This window comes from Orcinus orca, chromosome 9 (assembly GCF_937001465.1).
Source record: "Orcinus orca chromosome 9, mOrcOrc1.1, whole genome shotgun sequence".
In the NCBI taxonomy this organism is placed as follows: domain Eukaryota; kingdom Metazoa; phylum Chordata; class Mammalia; order Artiodactyla; family Delphinidae; genus Orcinus; species Orcinus orca.
In genome coordinates, this window is record NC_064567.1 from 104,971,611 (window position 1) to 104,983,930 (window position 12,320).

Genomic DNA, 12,320 nt, shown 5'->3' on the forward strand with positions numbered 1-12,320 from the left:
CTAAACCCTTTAAGAGACCAGAAGCCTCAGAATCAAAGAGATACTCTGCTGTCCTTGAAGACGCAGCCTCCTGGAGTTCTGCAGCTGCAAGGAACTGAATTCTACCAACAACTACCTCCAATGAGACCCCAGCCCTGGCCATCACCTTCACTTAAGCCTCATGCAATCCCGAGAGAGGACCCAGCTAATCAGTGCTCAGACTGTGACCTACAGAGACCATGAGATGATAAGTGTGTGTCAAACCACTGACTTGCCGTACAGCGCAGAAGAGTGATTAATACACTAGGACACAACCGTACCACCGTCCTCAACAGTCGGTAGATATCACCCCCATCACTCCTCACAACAACCTTACAAGGCAGGTACGTTTCCATGTCATACATGAGATGAACGTGATTCAGGGACGTGATGTCACAGGACCGAAGACACAAAACTTGTTGGTGGGGCTGAGCAGTCTAAACCCAAACCCTTAGCTGTGCGTTTCATCTCTCTTCCTAATCAAAATGCACCAACTTACAGTGGGGCCAGGGCATCACCTTTAAGTCTGCTGTTATTTGCTAGGGAGCATTATATAGAAGGCAAATCTGTAGGGGACCACGTATGGCTCTCCTGGCTGTGAGACAGCCATTCTGCAAGAACCAAAATGCTGCCCCTGGTCTCTGGGCCCGGACCTCTCACTGTTACTGGCTACCCAGGGGTCCCAAAAAGGCTGGGGCTTCAGGTGCACTGGAATTTAAGACCCAGTTCCTCGGCGTCACAGGTGAGAGAATTAGCCCATGCTCAAGGGTGCAGGGGTCTTTCAAATCCAACTGCGATGCCAGCATTTGCTGACCTTACAGAAAACGAAGGATACAGGTTAGAGGGTGCAGGTAGGAAATTCTTTGCTCATATGTACCCACTTTCTACACAGACAGAATATCTTGTACAAAGCAGGGCTAATTATCAAAATGCAAATTAATCTAAACAAATATGGATTACAGTTTTCTTACTTGAATCTTCAGGAATGTTGAATTTTTCCTTGTCGTCTCCTAAGAATTCATTAACTCTAGGCAAGTGAAGAAAGATGTCAGAGTTCCTAAAGAAAGAGGCTTGGTCCTTGCAAACCACCTTCATCACAGACTGGAAAGGACCAAAGGCTGATGCCTGAGAACATAAGAAAAATAAACCACAGGCAAACAGTGACTTAGAGGGACTCCCTCCCAGGCTCCTGAAACTTCGGTCCCTCCTCCAACTGATTATATAAGATTGTCACCAAGTCGAAAGTATGAAATCTCAGCGACAGTCCTTCTGTCCTTGAAATGCTATGCAAATCACAGCAGTGATTTTTCTGGTCTATACGGGAGAAGAGACAAATGTCTCACACTCACACACACACACCAGCAAATCTCTGCTGTCTGTCCAGTGATAAATCATTAATCCATAAAGTACCACTAACTCAGACTAATTAATAGTATGAATATGTGTCTCCACAGCTAAATTTCCCAGATGCCCGAGGGCTCTCAACTCACCCCTCAGCTGAATCAACACCCCGTGTCCCGCGTCCGAGGCAGGTCCGAGGATGCACCATCCACCCCTCACCCTGCGCCTCGCCCTTCACAGGCCCCACACACAACCCCCTTCCCCACCAACTCCATTCCAGGCAGAGAGAGTCTAGGCACAACGAACATCTGGCTACTGACCTCATTCAACTTCGAGTTTGTATTCGCAGCAAACGATCTGTAATCTGCAAGCCAATTACTTGTGTGCAAATAAACGTATTAAGGTTTCTGAAAGCGAGGTACTCTCTGAGTTCAGTTAAACAGGCCCCTGACTGAAAGTAAGGGGATGGAAAAAGATATTCCATGCAAATGGAAACCAAAAGAAAGCTGGAGTAGCAATTCTCATATCAGACAAAATAGACTTTAAAATAAGGACTATTAAAAGAGACAAAGAAGGACACTACATAATGATCAAGGGATCGATCCAAGAAGAAGATATAACAATTGTAAATATTTATGCACCCAACATAGGAGCACCTCAATACATAAGGCAAATACTAACAGCCATAAAAGGGGAAATCGACAGTAACACATTCATAGTAGGGGACTTAAACACCCCACTTTCACCCATGGACAGATCATCCAAAATGAAAATAAATAAGGAAACACAAGCTTTAAATGATACATTAAACAAGATGGACTTAATTGATATTTATAGGACACTCCATCCAAAAACAACAGAATACACATTTTTCTCAAGTGCTCATGGAACATTCTCCAGGATAGATCATATCTTGGGTCACAATTCAAGCCTTGGTAAATTTAAGAAAATTGAAATTGTATCAAGTATCTTTTCCAACCACAATGCCATGAGACTAGATATCAATTACAGGAAAAGATCTGTAAAAAATACAAACACATGGAAGCTAAACAATACACTACTTAATAATGAAGTGATCACTGAAGAAATCAAAGAGGAAATCAAAAAATACCTAGAAACAAATGACAATAGAGACACGACAACACAAAACCTATGGGATGCAGCAAAAGCAGTTCTAAGGGGGAAGTTTATAGCAATACAAGCCCACCTTAAGAAGCAGGAAACATCTCGAATAAACAACCTAACCTTGCACCTCAAGCAATTAGAGAAAGAAGAACAAAAAAACCCCAAAGCTAGCAGAAGGAAAGAAATCATAAAAATCAGATCAGAAATAAATGAAAAAGAAATGAAGGAAACAATAGCAAAGATCAATAAAACTAAAAGCTGGTTCTTTGAGAAGATAAACAAAATAGATAAACCACTAGCCAGACTCATCAAGAAAAAAAGGGAGAAGACTCAAATCAATAGAATTAGAAATGAAAAAGGAGAGGTAAAAACTGACACTGCAGAAATAAAAGAGATCATGAGAGATTACTACAAGCAACTCTATGCCAATAAAATGGACAATCTGGAAGAAATGGACAAATTCTTAGAAATGCACAACCTGCCAAGACTGAATCAGGAAGAAATAGAAAATATGAACAGACCAATCACAAGCACTGAAATTGAAACTGTGATTAAAAATCTTCCAACAAACAAAAGCCCAGGACCACATGGCTTCACAGGCAAATTCTATCAAACATTTAGAGAAGAGCTAACACCTATCCTTCTCAAACTCTTCCAAAATATAGCAGAGGGAGGAACACTCCCAAACTCCTTCTACGAGGCCACCATCACCTTGATACCAAAACCAGACAAGGATGTCACGAAGAAAGAAAACTACAGGCCAATATCACTGATGAACATAGATGCAAAAATCCTCAACAAGATACTAGCAAACAGAATCCAACAGCACATTAAAAGGATCATACACCATGATCAAGTGGGGTTTATTCCAGGAATGCAAGGATTCTTCAATATACGCAAATCTATCAATGTGATAAACCATATTAACAAATTGAAGGAGAAAAACCATATGATCATCTCAATAGATGCAGAGAAAGCTTTTGACAAAATTCAACACCCATTTATGATAAAAACCCTGCAGAAAGTAGGCATAGAGGGAACTTTCCTCAACATAATAAAGGCCATATATGACAAGCCCACAGCAAACATCATCCTCAATGGTGAAAAACTGAAAGCATTTCCACTAAGATCAGGAACAAGACAAGGTTGCCCACTCTCACCACTCTTATTCAACATAGTTTTGGAAGTTTTAGCCACAGCAATCAGAGAAGAAAAGGAAATAAAAGGAATCAAAATTGGAAAAGAAGAAGTAAAGCTGTCACTGTTTGCAGATGACATGATCCTATACATAGAGAATCCTAAAGATGCTACCAGAAAACTACTAGAGCTAATCAATGAATTTGGTAAAGTGGCAGGATACAAAATTAATGCACAGAAATCTCTGGCATTCCTATATACTAATGATGAAAAATCTGAAAGTGAAATCAAGAAAACACTCCCATTTACCACTGCAACAAAAAGAATAAAATATCTAGGAATAAACCTACCTAAGGAGACAAAAGACCTGTATGCAGAAAATTATAAGACACTGATGAAAGAAATTAAAGATGATACAAATAGATGGAGAGATATACCATGTTCTTGGATTGGAAGAATTAACATTGTGAAAATGACTCTACTACCCAAAGCAAGCTATAGATTCAATGCAATCCCTATCAAACTACCACTGGCATTTTTCACAGAACTAGAACAAAAAATTTCACAATTTGTATGGAAACACAAAAGACCCCGAATAGCCAAAGCAATCTTGAGAACGAAAAAAGGAACTGGAGGAATCAGGCTCCCTGACTTCAGACTATACTACAAAGCTACAGTTATCAAGACGGTATGGTACTGGCACAAAAACAGAAAGATAGATCAATGGAACAAGATAGAAAGCCCAGAGATAAACCCACGCACATATGGACACCTTATCTTTGATAAAGGTGGCAGGAATGTACAGTGGAGAAAGGACAGCCTCTTCAATAAGTGGTGCTGGGAAAACTGGACAGGTACATGTAAAAGTATGAGATTAGATCACTCCCTAACACCATACACAAAAATAAGCTCAAAATGGATTAAAGACCTAAATGTAAGGCCAGAAACTATCAAACTCTTAGAGGAAAACATAGGCGGAACACTCTATGACATAAATCACAGCAAGATCCTTTCTGACCCACCTCCTAGAGAAATGGAAGTAAAACAAAAATAAAAACATGGGACCTAATGAAACTTAAAAGCTTTTGCACAGCAAAGGAAACCATAAACAAGACCAAACGACAACCCTCAGAATGGGAGAAAATATTTGCAAATAAAGCAACGGACAAAGGATTAATCTCCAAAATTTACAAGCAGCTCATGCAGCTCAATAACAAAAAAACAAACAACCCAATCCAAAAATGGGCAGAAGACCTAAATAGACATTTCTCCAAAGAAGATATACAGACTGCCAACAAACACATGAAAGAATGCTCAACATCATTAATCATTAGAGAAATGCAAATCAAAACTACAATGAGATATCATCTCACACCAGTCAGAATGGCCATCATCAAAAAATCTAGAAACAATAAATGCTGGAGAGGGTGTGGAGAAAAGGGAACACTCTTGCACTGCTGGTGGGAATGTGAATTGGTTCAGCCACTATGGAGAACAGTATGGAGGTTCCTTAAAAAACTACAAATAGAACTACCATATGACCCAGCAATCCCACTACTGGGCATATACCCTGAGAAAACCAAAATTCAAAAAGAGTCATGTACCAAAATGTTCATTGCAGCTCTATTTACAATAGCCCAGAGATGGAAACAACCTAAGTGCCCATCATCGGATGAATGGATAAAGAAGATGTGGCACATATATACAATGGAATATTACTCAGCCATAAAAAGAAACGAAATTGAGCTATTTGTAATGAGGTGGAGACCTAGAGTCTGTCATACAGAGTGAAGTAAGTCAGAAAGAAAAAGACAAATACCGTATGCTAACACATATATATGGAATTTGAGAAAAAAAAATGTCATGAAGAACCTAGGGGTAAGGCAGGAATAAAGACGCAGACCTACTAGAGAACGGACTTGAGGTTATGGGGAGGGGGAAGGGTGAGCTGTGACAGGGCGAGAGAGAGTCATGGACATATACACACTAACAAACGTAGTAAGGTAGATAGCTAGTGGGAAGCAGCCACATAGCACAGGGATATTGGCTCGGTGCTTTGTGACAGCCTGGAGGGGTGGGATAGGGAGGGTGGGAGGGAGGGAGACGCAAGAGGGAAGACATATGGGAACATATGTTTATGTATGACTGATTCACTTTGTTATAAAGCAGAAACTAACACACCATTGTAAAGCAATTATACCCCAATAAAGATGTTAAAAAATAAAAAATACAAAAAAAAAATACAAAAAAAAAAAAAAAAAAAAAACAGGCCCCTGGAATCTCCTCTGTGAGGGTAGTCCATCCAGTGACTTCTGACATCACAGAGAACGCCTGAACTGCCACCTCCACGTGGGTGCTTGTGTGTCCCGCTTCCTCTGCAGGGGACCCCAGGCCTTGCTCCTCGTCAGGCTGCTGCCTCCAGAACCACTAAGAGGTATCCTCATCCCTGTGCTTTGTCACCACATGCGCATTTTAGACAGTGGAAGAGAAAGGAAGGCAGAGGAACAAACACACAGACACAGCAAATCCGCACCTTCCCCGGGGCCAAGGCCAAGCGCCCACCTGTGGGAAGTCGGGCGTGTCCAGCAAAGCAGCGATCTCAAGTTATCGGAGGAATCCGGGAAGGTGTTCGAGGACGCGGCCGGCTCCGGGGAGCAGGTGGCCGAGGCTGGACCCGACGTCCAGCAGGGAGCTGAGCGGGCCGCTGGCTTCCGCAGGGAGCAGAGTCTCCAAGGGAAACACAACACGACCTAACCAGTGCTGGACGTGGTGCCTCACAAGCATCGCTGGAGCGGAGCAGAGAATGAAGAGCGTTACTTGATTTTATTCTCTTGAGCCTGGGAGACACCTCTGCTGTGCCGTATAAAGCCCTCTCTACTGGATCCGTTCTGGGAGCATGCTCAACCATATTGGTATCGTCAGAATATGCCAGGAGCAGATATGACTGGCTGTTAAAAGTCAAATCACTTTCAAACAATTTTTCCTGTCTTTGAGGTGCCCGGAGTGGCTATTTAAGAAGAGGGTCACAATAAAATGATTCTTATGTGTGAAAGTTTCCATCTACCTACAGCTTCCCTGTGTCACAGTGCACACATCCTCCCGTCCTCCAAACCCCTGCGGGCTGTGTGCCGCTGCTGATTTTGTGGATGAAGGAACTGAGCTCAGAGAGCTTCAAAGGCTTCCCGCACCATCACAGCTGGAAGATTAGGGCCAGGAATGCACCCTGGGTGCTTTAGAAGCATCAGCGGCTCCGGATGCTGGGACCCACCTGTGCTGTCACCACTGACACACGCTGTGTTTTACTTATTCACTGCATCCTCTCTGTTCGGGGACAGGCAGGGATTTTTGCCTGTCATGGTCATTGATGAGGCCACAGCTGCGAGAACGGCCTCTGGCAATACTGGTTGCTTAGCACAGGGAGCTCTACTCAATATTTTGTTATAACCTGTAAGGTGAAAGAATCTGAAAAAATAGATATGTATGGATGTGTAAGTGAATGACTTTGCTGTACACCTGAAACTAACACAATCTTATAAATCAACTATACTTCAGTTTAAAAGATTAAAAAATTAAAAATTAAAGAAAAGATTCTGTTATGAGAAAATGCCAATCAATTAATAAACATTTCCAAAGGGAGCCCACTTATACCATTGGTGGGAGTGTAAGTTGATATAACCACTACGGAGAACAGTATGGAGGTTCCTTAAAAAACTAAAAACAAAACTACCATATGACCCAGAAATCCCACTCCTGGGCATATACCCAGAGAAAACCATAATTCAAAAAGACACATGCACCACAATGTTCATTGCAGCACTATTTACAATAGCCAGGACATGGAACCAACCCAAATGTCCATCAACAGATGAATGGATAAAGAAGATGTGGCACATATATACAGTGGAATACTACTCAGACATAAAAAGAAACAAAATTGAGTTATTTGTAGTGAGGTGGATGGACCTAGAGTTTGTCACACAGAGTGAAGTAAGTCAGAAAGAGAAAAACAAATACCGTATGCTACCACATATAATTGGAGTCTAAAAATATATATATATGGCTCTGATGAACTTAGTTGCAGGGCAGGAATAAAGACGCAGACGTAGAGAATGGACTTGAGGCCCCGGGATGGGGGAACAGAAAGCTGGGACGAAGTGAGAGAGTGGCATTGACATGTATACACTACCAAATGTAAAATAGATAGCTCGTGGGAAGCAGCCGCAAAGCACAGGGAGATCAGCTCAGTGCTTTGTGACCACCTTGAGGGGTGGGATAGGGAGGGTGGGAAGGAGGGAGACGCAAGAGTGAGGAGACATGGGGATATATGTATATGTATAACTGATTCACTTTGTTATACAGCAGAAACTAACAACTTTGTAAAGCAGTTATACTCCAATAAAGACCTATTAAAAATAGTAATACTATAACAAAAAAAATCAATAAACATTTCCAAAAAATACCATTATAGTTGCTTAGGAAATACGTGTTGGATGAATGGGTAAATTAGCACACACTGCCCCTTCCCACAGAGGGGGAGGACTCACAGCCACCCTCCCCCCTGCTTTCATCTGCATTCTGAATGTCCTGGTTTTCAAACTTGGGCCCTTAGGGTTCTGCACCTGCCCCTCAGCTGCTGGCTCTGCCCTTGACCTGCAGGACCGAGACCCCTGCTCCATCTCTCTCTCTCTCTGCACACAGTGATGTGCCCGTGTCGTCAGTTACGGCAACAGCCTCCTCGGCAGGAGCCAGGGGTGCAGGCTCCTATCGCTTTCCCACTCGCCTTTCTAACTGCAGCTGCACATCAGAAGTGGCCCTCGGGGCACCGACCGATGGGACTGACCTGCATGGAGTCCCAGCACTGACGGCCAGAGGAACGCACTGGACGTTAACCTGGAATTGTGCTTTGTGAAAGCCATCACAGATTCACTATCAGCCGAGGGAAGCTGGGAGTGAGCCCAGCCTGCTGGACCCCAGCGCTGCTGTGGCTCCCCGAGTGTGTCTTCACGGCTGACACCTCTGAGCAACACCACGTACCCATCAGCTTCCCTGGAGCCGCACGGATAGGAGGAGCTTGTGTTATTAACGGAGGTGTCGATTCCATTGTGTGTGGGAGACCAACTCCAACCCAGTGTCTCATCCTTACGGCCCTTTGTCAAAGTCATTATCGGGGCCTGAGAAGCACCAGTGTCAAGCCGGTGGCTTCTGTGGACCTAACAGACCTGGCCGCCAGGGGTGCCCGCAGTGAAGCGGAAGAGTGGCCGTGGGAGTGGATGCAGGACTCACCGGCCTGCGTGTGAGCCGCAGGCATGGATCCCACCACGAGGCACGTGGCCTTGCAGAGCATGGGGACGTTTAGGAAACGTCCATCCTCCTGCTTATGGGTTGGAAATGAAAATTCTGAAATCTCTGTTCTCAGCGTGTATATCACCCACTGGATTCCTGAAGTTATTGAGGAGGGAGACCACGAAGGACACTGGGCTGGAAGGGCAGATCTACCCTTTTCCTGAGTCCCCAAACTGTCCTCCCGGATGTGGGGCACTGAAGCCGTCGCTGATGAGCCCAGGTGTTGGCAAATCCATCCCTGGGGAGAAACCTGGAGCAAGACAGCCCCTAAGGCTCGAAGGTGAAGGGTCTGGAGACACAGGTAACGATTCCAACAGTGGAGGCCGGAAGATGAGGGACTTCGAGAAGAGGCAGAGCCGGCGTGCAGCCCAGGGCGCAACTCCTGTCTGCAGAAGGTAACTGGGCCTGCCCTCAGGGCAGCTGTCCCTGCGGCCACTTCAGCCCCTTCCCGCACAACCACGTGCGTGTGGGCATGTGGAGGGCAGGGAACAGCTGGTTCACCCAGGGAGGGGCTGCCCTGTGTCCCCCGCCATCTGCACCCCTCTCCCGGACAGGCCCTGGCAAAGGTGAGCACATCCCCTCTCAGGACAGAGCCTGTGGGCCCCAGGACGTGACGGGGGGCAGAGGCGGCCACGGCCAAGGCAGGGGAGCAGCTCTGACTCAGAGGGGCCGCCAGGGAGTTGGGGGGCGGGGGCCACAGCAGAAGCCAGCCTCCCAGGTAAACTCCAGTCAAGTGCTGGTCAAAGAGGAGGGAACCTGGCGCTGGGCTCAGGTGGGGACTTTGATCGCTGGTCCTTCCCCGTTGAGCACATTGACTCCAAGGACCCTGGAAAGTCTCCCGGACACCCCTCGATTCCGAGCCCCACCCCGAGGCTGCGGGGTCTGCGCCTGCCCTGCTGCCCCCGACTCATCCCCGCGGGCCCCACTGGCCGACCCCGGCCCGCGGCCGTCTTCCCCTTACTTTGTATACGAAATTCCGCAGGTCCAGGTTCCGACCCATCAGCACAATCAGGGAAAACACTTGGGCCCCGGGCAGGCGGCACAGCTCCCTCGCTGCAGACCCAGACTTTCCATCCTCAGGGAACTTGAGCAGCAGACAAAGAACGTCCCCATCGCGCCTTCGAGACAAAGCCACCGTCGGGGCACTGGAGAGAACCTGTGTCAAAGCACGAGGGTCGGACGTGACTACAGCTGAGTTGTGTGGCCCCCAGACTCAGAGCTCCCCTGATGACGAGCCCCTTGAAGGCCCATTTTCCCAAAACGCTGAGGATTCACCTGCAGTTTCATGGATCCCAAACCTCTGTTCCATTTCAAACACTTTGAATGGAAAGGTTTCTAAAATGTGCACGTCATTCCCTGACTCTGTAAGCAGCCTGCCCTCTGTGATGGCTTGGGAGCCGCTCAGGACTAGCGTCCGCCCTCCACCCACAATGCTCTCAGGAGAAGACCCTCTCCCTCCTGACATTAAGTCTTAGCCTTTGCTCTCAGATTATCAGTTTTCATTTTTCATTGGCATCAGTGTGAACTATTTTTTTCTCCTCCATCTCCAAAATTGAAAACCAGATTTCCAAGCCTGTTATCATTTTTGAAAAGAAAAAGCAAACCAAGTGAAAAGGAGGGGCTGAGGACAGCTGTGCTAGTGTCTGGTGCATCACTGTTCCCTCCGTGAAAGGGCCAGGGCTGCGTCTCTGCCTAGCAATGACTTTTGATTAACAATCTATGTCATAAGACAAATTATAAAGCAGAATATAAAAAAGGAAAAAAAAACAGACTTCCTGTTGTGTTTATACTCTGATGGGTGTGATTACTGCGAAATTGTTCGGACCAAGCAAGACCTTCTGTGAACAGAAGTTACTGTTCCCTTATTAGGAGCCTTGTCAACAGGGAGAACTCGTCAGATGCCTTCATATAATGCCATAAAATGCCCCCAAATCATTAAGAAATAGCAGAAGGGATTAATGGGGGGTCTCCAGAGAAAGAGAACCAACAGGATGTGCATATTCTGGGAGATTTTTTTAAGGAACTGGCTCTCTCAATCGTGGGGCTTGGCGAGACCAAACTCTGCAGGGTCCGCCGGCATCGGGAGGCCCGGGGCTGACGTGGCAGCTTAGCCCCAGCAGCTGTCTGAAGGAGGAATTCCCTCACCCTGGGGTCACCTCAGTCCTTCAACTGATTGGACGAGGCCCACCCACATCACAGAGAGTAATCTGCTCAAAGTCTGCTGATTTCAATGTGAATCTCATCTAAAAAATAACTTCACAGGGACATTCGGATTGGCATTAGACCAAATGTCTGGGCACCACGGCCCACACATATAGACATACAAATTAACCATCACAAATGGTTAGGTAATCTAATATGCTGACGTACATTTTGAATCTCTGAGAGAGATGTGAATTGTTTTCACACGTAATTAACCAAAACCCCTTTTTCCACAGGGGACTTATGTGGAACAGACGTACCTTGGGAAAGATTTCCTTATTCCACTGTTTCCCTCGTGGTCTCTAAGGGAAGGTGGATGCATTTGGTTGAGAGAGGGTTTCAAAGAGGAAGCAGGAGTGGGGGGGGGGTATGCACATCCACCCTTTGCTTTGATTTGGGAGGCCCCTCTTTGATCAGTTCTGTAAAACGGGCTTCTGTGGAAGTTTTCCTTAAATTGGGATCATTGCTCCTGGTCTCGTGTGGGCACCAGAACTGGCTGGTGAGGGTCCCTCTGCACCTGCAATGGAACCCTGGCCTTAGCCACCATCTCAGCATCACCCGTGGTCCCCAAGCAGGATCACGTTCCATGCATCTCTTAGAATTTAGCCCCAAGGCAAACATTTTCTTAAAACTTGTGTACACCTCTTTTCACCCAACGGGGAAGTCCCGCGTGCCATCGCGCAGAAACCCCACAGTCACGCCACACGCAAGAGCAGCTCCTTGCAGCGTGTTTGCTTCCACACCTTCTCTGTGCTTCTCTACTTTACTCTTTATCTTTTTAAAATCTTACTATGACCATTTTCCCTGTTTGAAAGGCACCTGAAGCAGGCGGGAAATAAGAAAAACAGAGATAATACTCAGTTTTGTTGGGCTGGAAATATCACGGGGGAATCTGTTTTAAAGTCAGACAGGCATCTTTCAGCTCAGGCTTCGCTTAGGCTGGTCCAGTCAGTTATCAGACACACGGATGCCGTGCTGCTGGTGCCTTTCCTACACGTCCATGCCCGGCTTGGAAAACTTCAAGGCGCCAGGGATCTAGGGCAGGCAGCGCCCCACCACTGTGACCGCAGCGCACATGCGCGCACACACACACTCAGACAATTCGATAATTGAGATCACAGACTCCCTGTAAGAGTGAAAGTGATCCCTAGGCA

At 46.0% G+C, this 12,320-nt stretch overlaps 1 protein-coding gene across 1 annotated transcript in view; it reads right to left on the bottom strand.

Annotated features, from left to right (window-relative positions):
• ABCA13 (ATP binding cassette subfamily A member 13) overlaps positions 1-12,320 on the bottom strand; it is a 301,396-nt gene that overhangs the window by 217,239 nt on the left and 71,837 nt on the right. The window contains 5 exon segments of the mRNA XM_049714700.1: positions 672-726; positions 990-1,143; positions 2,215-2,232; positions 6,178-6,348; positions 9,926-10,120. Of these exon segments, the coding sequence (XP_049570657.1) occupies positions 672-726; positions 990-1,143; positions 2,215-2,232; positions 6,178-6,348; positions 9,926-10,120 (593 nt within the window).